At 39.5% G+C, this 11,308-nt stretch overlaps 1 protein-coding gene across 1 annotated transcript; it reads left to right on the forward strand.

Moving 5' to 3' along the window:
• Positions 1-265: 265 nt before the first annotated feature.
• Positions 266-4,458, forward strand: LOC136224017 (annexin-like protein RJ4). The gene is made up of 6 exons (XM_066012226.1): positions 266-390; positions 492-637; positions 738-953; positions 2,306-2,518; positions 2,601-2,693; positions 4,031-4,458. Exons 1-6 carry the CDS (start codon positions 318-320, stop codon positions 4,226-4,228), a joined length of 939 nt encoding a protein of 312 aa, XP_065868298.1. The 5' UTR covers positions 266-317; the 3' UTR covers positions 4,229-4,458.
• Positions 4,459-11,308: the final 6,850 nt, after the last annotated feature.

An 11,308-nucleotide genomic window follows, 5' to 3' on the forward strand; every position in this document is an offset into this window, starting at 1 on the left:
AACTAGCTACAAATTTTTTTTTTGAACCAGCTACAAATTTTTTTTTTTTTTTGGTAAGAAAACCAGCTACAAATTTTTATTAGTGCAATTTATTCAAAATTTTTATTAGTGCAATTTATTCAAAATGAGCTTGCATAAATAAAATAAAAGAAAATAAAATAAAAAGAAGCCTATGTGTCATTAACTGATTGGTTGGCTGTAAGAATGACGCGGCAACGGGTTGTATAAGAAAATTTCTTGTTTGGCACTATAAATAGATGGGTAGTAGAGCAGTCTTCTTCACAAAGAATCACCTGTAAGAAAAGAGAGAGAAATCCATGGCCTCCATTGTTGTTCCTCACAATTTCAATGCCGTTGAAGATGCTGAATCTCTCAGAAAGGCTTGCGAAGGTTAATTTATTATTTAATTAATCAATCGATTTACTTAATTTCATTTCCGTTTTCAAATCGATTATTCATTCACTTTGTTATCATCTACGTTTTTCCGGCAGGTTGGGGGACGAACGAGAAAGCAGTGGTCGCAGTTCTCGGCCACAGAAACTCCGCTCAAAGAAAGCAGATCAGGCAAGCTTATTGGGACCTTTACCAAGAAGATTTAGTCAAGCGTCTTGAGTCTGAGCTAAACGGAGATTTCGAGGTGATTAACATGATTTAGTCCTTAATCTCGATTAATTTTATCTTAATCATGATTAAACATGAGTTAATTAATGGATTTTGATTTGATTTGATTTGATTAGAGGGCTGTTTACCGGTGGAATTTGGAGCCGGAGGACAGAGATGCGGTGTTGGCGAATGTAGCTATGAGAAAATCTCTTGATTATCATGTGCTTGTTGAGATTGCTTGCGCCCGATCAGCGGAGGAGCTTTTGATTATCCGGCGAGCTTACCAGGCTCGTTACAAGCGTTCCTTGGAAGAAGATGTGGCGGCTCACACTGCCGGCGATACTAGGAAGGTATGTTAATTAATTTCTGATTTTATTTTTTTCTTTACTCAATTGTTTGCTTCAGGTAGAACAGTTCATGGGCCGGGATATCCACCTAGCCTGTTAATGGATTGGGCTTGGACAAAAAAAAACTGGCCCATTTCATCTAGATGTGGATTTAGTACTTTAAGTATAAATTCATGAGGCCCGATCCAGTCTAAACCATGAGCAAGTCTACTTTGAAATAGACCTGTCTATGTGTCCCGGGGTACTCGCCCGCCGGTCTAGATCTGTGTTTTTTAGGCTGAGTTTGGACAATAAAAGTTGAGCCCAACCCAGTCTTGACATGTTAAAACCCATTTATTTTTTGGACGGACCTGAAACTTATAAAAATAGCTTGGACCGGCCCAGACTAACCCGTCTTATTAATATTAATAAAGAAATTTATATATTTATTTTTAAATATAAATTTTATTTTTTATACTTAAAAACTATATATATATTTTTAGGTGAGTTTATATAGACTGGACTGAGTTTGATATAAGCATTTTGACATAAAAGCTTATTAGGCCCAGTCAAATCCGGACCAGCCCGGCCCATGAACATATCTACTTTGAAATAGACTTGTACATGAGTTGTGCTAGGTACTTATCTCAGGTCTATAATAGCACTTATCTCAGGTCTATAATAGCACTTTTTCACAATTGAAGTTAAAATGATACCATTTAGTAGGTTTAGGCTAAATTTACACTTTCCCACAAATCTTAACACTGTTTTAGTACCTTACCTTAGACCCCAAGCTGAGCCGGGCTCGGATCGGGCCCAACTGGCTTTTCATCTCAAATTTGCCCACTTAATTTAAGCGGTTTGGGGTCGGGTTCGAAAATCAGATCGCAAACCCAACCCATATAAATCCAATTAAATATATATTTATAAATTTTAATAATAAAAAATAAAATCTATATTTAAAAATAAATATTAATATATAAATTTATTATTTAATATCAATAGGTGGACTGCACTGGACCGCTCTAGTCCGTGTTATTTTTATAAATCCTAAACCCGCAAAAAATATAAACAGAATTTAATGGGTCCAGACTGGGCCGGGCCTAGTTACAAAATTTCATATCCAATAGACAGAATTTAACGGGTTTGGACTGGACCGGGCTGGGTCTAGTTACAAAATTTCATATCCAAAACCGGCCCAGAAGACACAGGCCCAGCGTGTACCATGATAAAAAAGGGAAAATTAGCTCACTATAATGATGTCTATATAGAGGATCCGGTTCTCTGAAATGTTTAGAATACATGTCAATTTTTGTGTTAGAGGACGGGATAATATTATTGTTAGTTTTTGACACGTGTTAATTTTGGATGAGCAGCTCTTGGTCGGCTTGATGACAGCATTTAGGTACGAAGGAGCAGAAATAAATGCAAAATTAGCAAAATCAGAAGCTGACATTCTTCAGGAAGCAATTAAAAAGAAGCACTTTAACAATGATGAAGTTATAAGAATTCTCACTACTAGAAGCAAAACACAGCTCATGGCTACTTTTAACAACTTCAAAGATGACCATGGCTCTTCCATCACTAAGGTTAATTAATTTTATCACATCACATTAATTAATTAAGCATATTAACTGTGATTACTGATTTAATTGATTGTTTTGTTGACAGGCTTTGTTGGGTGAACTGGCTGAGAATGACTTCAAGAGATTGATGCGGATTGCCATCCGATGCATCAACGAACCCCTCAAGTACTATGAAAAGGTGAGAATTCATACTTAACTATTAAGAATTCGGGATAAAAGGGTTAATTTCATCAGAGATTAATATAAGATCTATGATTGAGTCTTAACTATCTGTTTGAATTGTTGGTTAAAACGGTTTCATAACAAATTTTACATTTCAAATTGGTTTTTTTAAGAATTAATTTGTTTCGAAAATTTAGGGATAAAGGTCAATTTTGCACGAAAGTTATTTAGGGAAGTTGAATTTTGTTCTTATCTTATAAAATGACTCGATTATAACTTATGATACAAATACTAGCTTAATCTGATCAAATTCTATAGATCCCATCTTTAATTTTAATCATATTTATTCTGAGGGTAAAATTGAACTAGATTTTTAATTATAAAGGTAAAATTAAACTACATTTTTGTACCATGGGGTAAAATTGAACTAGATATTTATTATCAGTTTGGACCTTAAACTTTGTATTTCCTTTTCAAATTAGTCGAGACAATATGATCAATATTAGAAATCAATACAGTGTCTAAATGCTACTAATGATAAGCTCTTAGCCTAGTGGTTGAGAGCTTACGTATGACTAGCGAGGTCATTAGTTCGAATCACATCTGGGTCCCATTTGTTTCTTATGCTGCTGTGTCTGATAGACAATAGATATTAATTATTTTTTCTGCAAAAAAAAAAAAAAAAAACACATATGTTTCGTAATTTTACCAAACACTTTACAGGCGAATTTGACTAAATCTGTTCACGGTCCAGGTAGTAGATAGGAGAAAATGATATCAGATCCGGTCCAACCCGATCTATAAATATAAACTATTATATATATAATATTAAAATATTATATTATATAATATAGTTTCAAAATGAAAATATAGGAGGTAAGCATGTTTGGGTTGGATTCTAAATTTTGATTTTCAAATCAAAGTCCAGTCCAGTCCGAGTCCAGTTAAATAGCTAATCCACTAGGCGGAGCTTCGGTTCAGTGTTTTTAGGTGCAAGTCTGAATCCGATCTAGCCCGGTCCATGAATACTCTACATTTTACGCAATCTAAATCACTTTTTCAGCCTGAAATGAAAAATGCTTGATTGAGCGATCTAACCCGATCAATGCACTAGGCTTAGCTTGGATTCAGTATTTTTAGATGCAAGTCTAAATCTGATCTAGCCCGATCCATGAATACGTCTAAATTTTACGCGATCTAAATCACTTTCCAGCCTGATTAAATGAGAAATGTTCTATTAAGCTTAATTTAAGCGTTTTTAAGTGTAAGTTTGCGAGATCTAGCTCAAGCCCGACCCGACCCATGATCATGCTATATATTTAACCCGATTTAAATCATTTTTTTTTTATATAGGTATTGCGCAATGCGATAAAAAAGGTAGGAACAGACGAAGATGCAATTACTCGAGTGATAGTAACAAGGGCAGAGAAAGATTTGGTGCACATCAAGGAGCTTTACTATAGGAGAAACAATGTGCCTCTTGATCAAGCTGTGGCCAAAGAGACTTCTGGAGATTACAAGGCTTTCCTCCTTGCTCTTCTCGGAAACTAATTGTCGGGATGGCGGTTTTAGAGGAGGCGGGAGGGGGTTTGAACGTTCCTGTCAGTGAATCCTTAATCCGTTTCTTTGGGATCATCATCAGTTTGGGAGTTTTTTTGTTGCAGAAATAATGTCTTTCTTCTTTGAACTTTGTGGATTTGAGGTTCTTTTGTATGGTTTGAGACAGTTTTGTGTCTTACCTTATATCATTATATGCAATATTTGGTAGTGTTTTCTATCTATCCATATGCTTCAGTTTATGTCTGTGTTTTTTAAGTTTTGTAGTAGTGAAAGTTCAAATGGTCGTGTCATAATCATATTTTATATTTTGATAAAATGAAAAAAGAACTAAATATAAAAGAAAGAAGTAATATATCTGTTGTTTAGTACTTCGTTCAAAATTTCAATTGTTCCTTTGAACTTTTAAAGTTTCAAATGACTCCTTATTTTTATCAAATTGCATTTAATAACGCCGTAGAATTTATTAAATACAGAAAATGAGAGACACACCATTCGTCACGTAAGTTTCTCAATACAATTTATTAGTGAATTTTGTTAAGGTCACTAATTTTGTTAAGGGTGGCAAATTCTTAAAACTGCACTATCAATTATGCTATAATATAATGTTTGGGTCTATTGGGCCTTGAAGTCCAAACTATCACTAACCCTGAACCTGTCCAAGTAATACATCTGAATTCTAAACAAAAACCATCTCATATTTCCTTAGCACGTATTCTTTATCATTTTACTTAAATTTAGGCTTAATACATCCGTTGCCTTGTCCAAAATGGTTGATTGCCCTCTGAATTTACATAATATTTCACTAGTTCTCTAAACTTACTTAAAGTGTGTTGGTCCAAAAAATAAAATAATTATTTTTATGTATATAAAATGCTTGGGTTATGTTTTTAGGATATAGTTTATATTTTCTAGAAAAATAATACACGTGTAAGCTAACCTTCAACCCATGAGAGAGTCCGGCACCACGCGGGGCGTGTCCTCAATACGAAGCGCGTAAACAAGACGTCCGGAGAAATCAACGTCAGAGACTCAAATATGCAGCGCGTCCTTCACTTTACGCGGGGCGTACTTTCTTACGCGGGACGCACTTGCCAATACGTCATGCGTAAGACGCATCCGCAGAGTGTTCCAAGATCAGAAGCACGGATACGCAGGGCGTATCCGCCAATACGCAGGGCGTACTCCTTTACGCGGGACGTGACACCAGAGACGCCACGCGTAAAGATCATCAATGAAACGCACAAGGCCCAGGAGCCACAACACGCAGGGCATAGTAGGACATACGCGGGGCGTATCGTCTCTTCCGGAAACAGTCAACGGCAGTTGAGGAAGTTAAGTTAGTTGGAGTGTTAGTTGGAGTTAGTTGAGTTAGTTGATGATGAAAAGACCAAAATACCCTAATACCACTAACTAATTACCAAAACGCCACTTAAAAATACTATAAATAGACCCCCTCCCCTACACTAAAACACACACTCAATCACAACACAAAACCCCTCTCTAAAGGTCACTTTCAATGTTCTAGTTCTTAGTTTTAAGTTCCTAGTTCTTAAAGTTCTTCAAAGTTCTTTCTTTCGTTCTTCGTTTTTCTTGGTTTTAATCCCTCATTTAGCTTCCTTTAGCTTCAATTCAAGTTCTAAAGCCTTTTTTTCGAGTTTTTCAAATCAAATTAGTGTTTTTAAGTCGTTACTCTGCTCAAGTTTTCAATTAGAGTTTCCTTTCTAAAGTAATTTTCCAGATTCGTCCATCCTTTTTCAAAGCTCAATTCTGTCTATTTAAAGTTATTTTTTGCCTTCGATCCCTTCGACAAAGTTGTTCCTAACGTCCTGAATTTCGATTTAGCCTTGATTCATTCAATTCCGTGTCCAAAAACTCCGTTTACAAGCTGATCTTTATATCCCAAATTCTTTTAGCTATTCTGCCCAGATTTTTCCAGATTCAACTAGTCATTTTCAATCTTCAATTTCGTCTGTTTACCATTCGTGTTGGCCTTCGATCCCTTATACAAAGTTATTCCTGACATCCCGAAGTTCAATTTACACTATTTATTTGCCCAATTCCGTGTACTTAAGCACTCCAACCAAGCTCCCCAAAGTCAAGATTAAATCTACCCCATTTGCCTACCAACGTTTAGTCATTGCACAAGGCACATACCGTACGGGCCCGAACGGTTGCAGTTCTCCAAGGACCTCACGCCAACACCAAAATTCAACATCAATCCGAGATAGCTATTGTGGCTCCGAGTTTGTTGTTGAATTCCAATTTATTTTATTGCATTTCAATTCTTCGTATTGATTTGTTCGTTCTAATTCAATTGATTGCCTATATGTTTAATATAGAGATTTTTCAATTGTAATTCATTTCCAATTTTATGTATTCAAACCTTTATTCATCAATAAAATACCAATTTTCACCAAATCTTGTGTCAATTTCGCACTTTAAATTCCTTTATTTTCTCGTCTTCAATTTACCCGCATTAGCTTAAATAAAACAATTTATCTAGCAAAGTTTTCATAAACGGTGCTAGAGACCCAAGAGGGACTTTTTCAATCCTTGCGTCCCTCGCCAATCGTTTCGTTTAAGATTTCAAGTTTTGGCGCGCAATTCCATAAACTTAACCGTCTTTAATAATTGAGAAGTAATCTTCTCTGGCACGCCCGCACCCTAACCACACGTGACAAGGTTGAAATTAGCATATTCGCAAAATATCGCTAACAATTTTTGGCACGTCCAGTGGGACGTTTGTTTTTTTTTTTTGCTACCAAAAATTGTGTCTATACTCGTTTTTTACGTTCTTAATTTTTCCACACTCATTATCCCACTTCCACTTTACCAAAATTTATTAGCTAACGCTAACAATTTTTGGCACGCTCGGTGGGACGTTTTATTTTTTGTTTTGGCTTAGCCAAAAATTTGTAAGACTTGTTTTTTCATACCTCGTATATATTCTTCACGCTCATTTTTTAACCCACTTGTTTTTCATGCCTTACTTGCATTCCATTAATAAGCATTTATTTATTTCCTTGTTCTTTCTTTTTCAGCACTAGATTACTAACATAATTTCATAATTTTCACCCATAAGTACTCACGAAGAATGCCGCCTAGGAAGAATACGGGGAAAGATCCCATCCCATCGGACTCCGAAGAGAGTCAAAATCAGAACCGGGATCAGAGCAACGAACCCGCCATGCCTGAAGGTTGTGCGGCTGAGACAGTGAACAATAGCGGAGGTGCAAACCAACAACCTCAAGGCCCACCCATATTCGACATGGCACCATTTTTAGCAAAACTAGAGAAGCAGATTGACCAATTTCTACATGGATTTTCGCAATCCATGAGAGAAAGTTATGAGGATGTGTGCAAGGCAATGCAAGCCAACAACGAGGCGATGAACAATTCCAACAAGGGACCGGCTCTCGAGGAAAGGATCATTGATTTAACCGGAGAGATCAGCAAAATCCCGAAAAAGTGCGCCGAGCTGTTCACACAAAGGTCGACATCTCAAGGACCGGTAGACGGTGGGAAGAAAACACCGACATCAGGAGCTGGGGAAAGGTATACCCCGCCACCAGCTCGAGAAGAGAATCTCAGGTTCAATGAGCGCGGTGACAGGATCAGCCCAGAACCTATTCAAGTCCCGCCACCTCAACAACAGTTTAGATCTCATACCGGACCTAGTAACCATGCCGAACATTACAAGGAAAGCTATGCTCGTAATGTGGGGGGCAATGTGAGACAAGCCAACTTTCACCCACAACGGACGACGCATACACGCATGGAGCCCACCAACTACTTGGGAGAGGCCCAACGCATAAGAAACATCATCCAAGAGATCTATGGGCCAGCTGTGAGGGAAGTATACCGACCCGAGTTCCAGAAACCATATCCACGGCACTATGATCAGCTATACCCTTTACCCCACAATTTTAGAGTACCCGATTTTGTTTTATTTTCAGGAGAAGAAGGGCAATCCACTATGGAGCACGTGGCACGCTTCACCTGTGCAGCGGTTTGAGCATGGACACAAACTTCGACATGTTACGCTTGCGGCTATTCCCAGTTTCACTAACGGGACCAGTTTTCTCTTGGTACACCACTTTACCATCCGGATCCATTCATGGATGGGAACAAATGGAAAGGCTGTTCCACAACCAGTTCTATCGAACGGAGCCCGAGATCTGTGTTGCGGAGCTGTCCCAAATGACACAACGATGTGGAGAACCGGTTGAAAGTTTTATCAACCGATTCAAAAAGATGCGACATCGGTGTCGAATCAACATCCCCGAGGTCGAGTTCGTGAAGATTGCCCAACGTGGGTTGGAATTCGAAAACCGGAAGAAATTTCAGGGGATAGATTTCCGCGACTACTATGAGTTGGTGGCCAAGGTTTTAGAGTACGAGGAGTTGATGAGGGAAGATCATCGACGCAAGAAGAACTCTGTAGGAAGCTACCAAGGGGATGTACAAACGCATGAGGTAGCCATTGCCGACTTAACGAACACCGGATCACGAACATGTCCCGTGTTGGTAAAGAATCCCAAAGCGCCCGAGGTAGTTAAAAGGATCCCAACCACTCAATATACGTTTGACGTCTCGAAGACGGAAGAGATCTTCGACTACCTGCTAAAGGAGCAGTTCATCACATTGCCTCCTAGACATGTGATCCCATCCAAAGAAGAAATACACGGACGAAACTACTGTAAGTATCACGACAACTGGAGCCACAACACTCAAGCATGTTTTGGTTTTAGAAATGCCGTGCAGGATAGGATTAACCGTGGGATACTCCAATTCCCGGAAAAGAAGGAAAGCATGCTGATCGACGATGACCCATTCCCAGTAGCCAATATGATCAATGCCACTTCACTAGCGTGGGGGGGGGGGGCAAAGGAAAGCAATAGGGTGACATGAGAACCCGACAGATATGGGTACCAAAAGCGACGCCACCAAAGTTGGAGGAGAGCTCAAGGCAATCACAGAATACAAAGATAAGAGACGTACAACAACAACGGCCACGTTTTGTGACACCCTCGAGCACGTCGCCCCTGAATCAATGGCAATTGAATAGCCATAAGAAATTCCCAAGACCTCTCTCTAAGAATGCGAAGAGAAGATTAAGGAAAAGAGAGGCAGAAAAGAGAAATAGTCAAAAGGAGTCATCTAGCGTCAACTCCAACGATGCGGAAAAAGGAGGAAAAAACCAAGAGAAGAACCTCCAAATCCGGGTTGGAGATTTCATCATACGGCTAGATTGTGCAGCTACCTCTTTAATCTTACCTTCGGATTTTAGAAGCGAAGACACCAAGAAGGAATGCCCCAAATCCGAGCACAAGGAGCAAGAAGACACAGTCCCGAAGACACCGGGTGAAGAGGGCATGAAGAGGGTTTACTTTGACAAACCCACTCCAAGGATGACTCACCATATCAAACCTCTATACGTCAAGGCTCATGTAGATGGCAAACCAATCTCCAAAGTGCTCATCGACAATGGATCAGCCGTCAACATCATGCCTATAAAGATGGTCCTAGCCTTAGGGAAATCAGAGGAAGATATAATCTCATCAGAGGTGTCAGTTTCAGCCTTCACGGGAGAAATTGCAAAGACATACGGCGTCCTACTATTGGAACTCACCGTTGGCTCTCACACCGCCATGGCCGCTTTCTTCGTGGTAAATTCAACCGCGAGTTATCAGGCACTGTTAGGGAGAGATTGGATTCATTCCAACTCATGCATCCCCTCGTCATTACACCAATTCCTTCTATTTTGGAAAGGAGACGAGGTGGAAGTTGTTCGGGCAAACGAGAAGCCATTCGAAGCTTACTCCGATGTGGTCGAAGCCAGACTCTACGAGGAATCTGTTGGCCCAATCCGAGTTGGGTCCAATCACAAAGAGCAATCATGCGGCGAAGAGATTAAGAATATCCTAAGGCCAACGACAATCGTGCCCCGTCGAAGGCCATTCCGTGATGAGCCGATAATCGAAGAAGTTCCATGATTAAGACAACATCTGGAAAAGAAGCGGTAGCTTCAGCCGCTATATCAAAACTGAATGCGCAACAACTAGTGGAGAAACTATATCGAGAAAACGACATGAGGGTTTCAGAAATCGAAACACCCAAAGGAATAACAGAACTAGATCCTCAAGGAGAAGAAATCCAATTACAAGATCTGAAAAGGGCGAATCCGAAGTTAGAAGATGAAGGTTCCATAGCGGTCGACCCTCTAGACGAAGTAAACCTAGGGACAGAAGAGGAACCTCGGGTTACATTCGTCAGTAACTTACTACGCCCGACATTGAAGGAAGCCATTATCACTTTGCTTCAGGAGTTCAAAGACTGTTTCACTTGGAATTATGATGAAATGCCCGGGTTAAGCAAGGACATAGTGGAACATAGATTGCCAATCAAACCGGAGTTCAAACCATTCAAGCAACCAACAAGGAGAATGAGCAAAGAGGTTGAAAGCAAGGTGAAAGAGGAGATAGAAAAGCTTTTCAAAGCTAAGTTCATCAGACTAGCAAAGTACGCCGTATGGCTATCTAACGTCGTCCCTGTAGTGAAAAAGAACGGCAAACTACGCGTATGCGTAGATTTTCGCGATCTAAATTTAGCCACGCCAAAAGACATCTATGTGATGCCCATAGCCGATATGTTAGTAGATGATGTGTCTAAAAATGAATTAATATCTCTGTGTGATTGCTATGCGGGATATAACCAAATCCCCATTGCCGAAGAAGACATTACAAAAACGGCATTTCGTTGCCCAGGGTCAATCGGCACGTTCGAATGGGTCGTCATGCCATTCGGTCTAAAGAATGCCGGCGCCACATACCAAAGAGCAATGAATGCCATTTTTCACGATTTACTCGGCACCTCCATGGAAGTATACGTAGACGACATCGTTGTCAAATCCAAGCGAGAGGCAGAACACGTCGGCCATTTGAGGAAGAGCTTCGAGCGGATGCGTAAGTACAATTTGAAACTCAATCCTCTAAAGTGCGCCTTCGGGATCAAAGCAGGAAACTTCCTCAGATTTTTAGTCCATCAAAGAGGAATCAAGATTGACGACAA

Source organism: Euphorbia lathyris, chromosome 3 (genome assembly GCF_963576675.1).
Source record: "Euphorbia lathyris chromosome 3, ddEupLath1.1, whole genome shotgun sequence".
NCBI lineage: Eukaryota > Viridiplantae > Streptophyta > Magnoliopsida > Malpighiales > Euphorbiaceae > Euphorbia > Euphorbia lathyris.

Coding starts and splice junctions, on each gene's coding strand:
- LOC136224017 (XM_066012226.1), top strand. CDS start 318: ATGGCCTCCATTGTTGTTCCTCACAATTTCAATGCCGTTGAAGATGCT. Junction 638..737: donor AGCTAAACGGAGATTTCGAG/GTGATTAACATG, acceptor TGATTTGATTAG/AGGGCTGTTTACCGGTGGAA. Junction 2,519..2,600: donor ATGGCTCTTCCATCACTAAG/GTTAATTAATTT, acceptor TTTTGTTGACAG/GCTTTGTTGGGTGAACTGGC.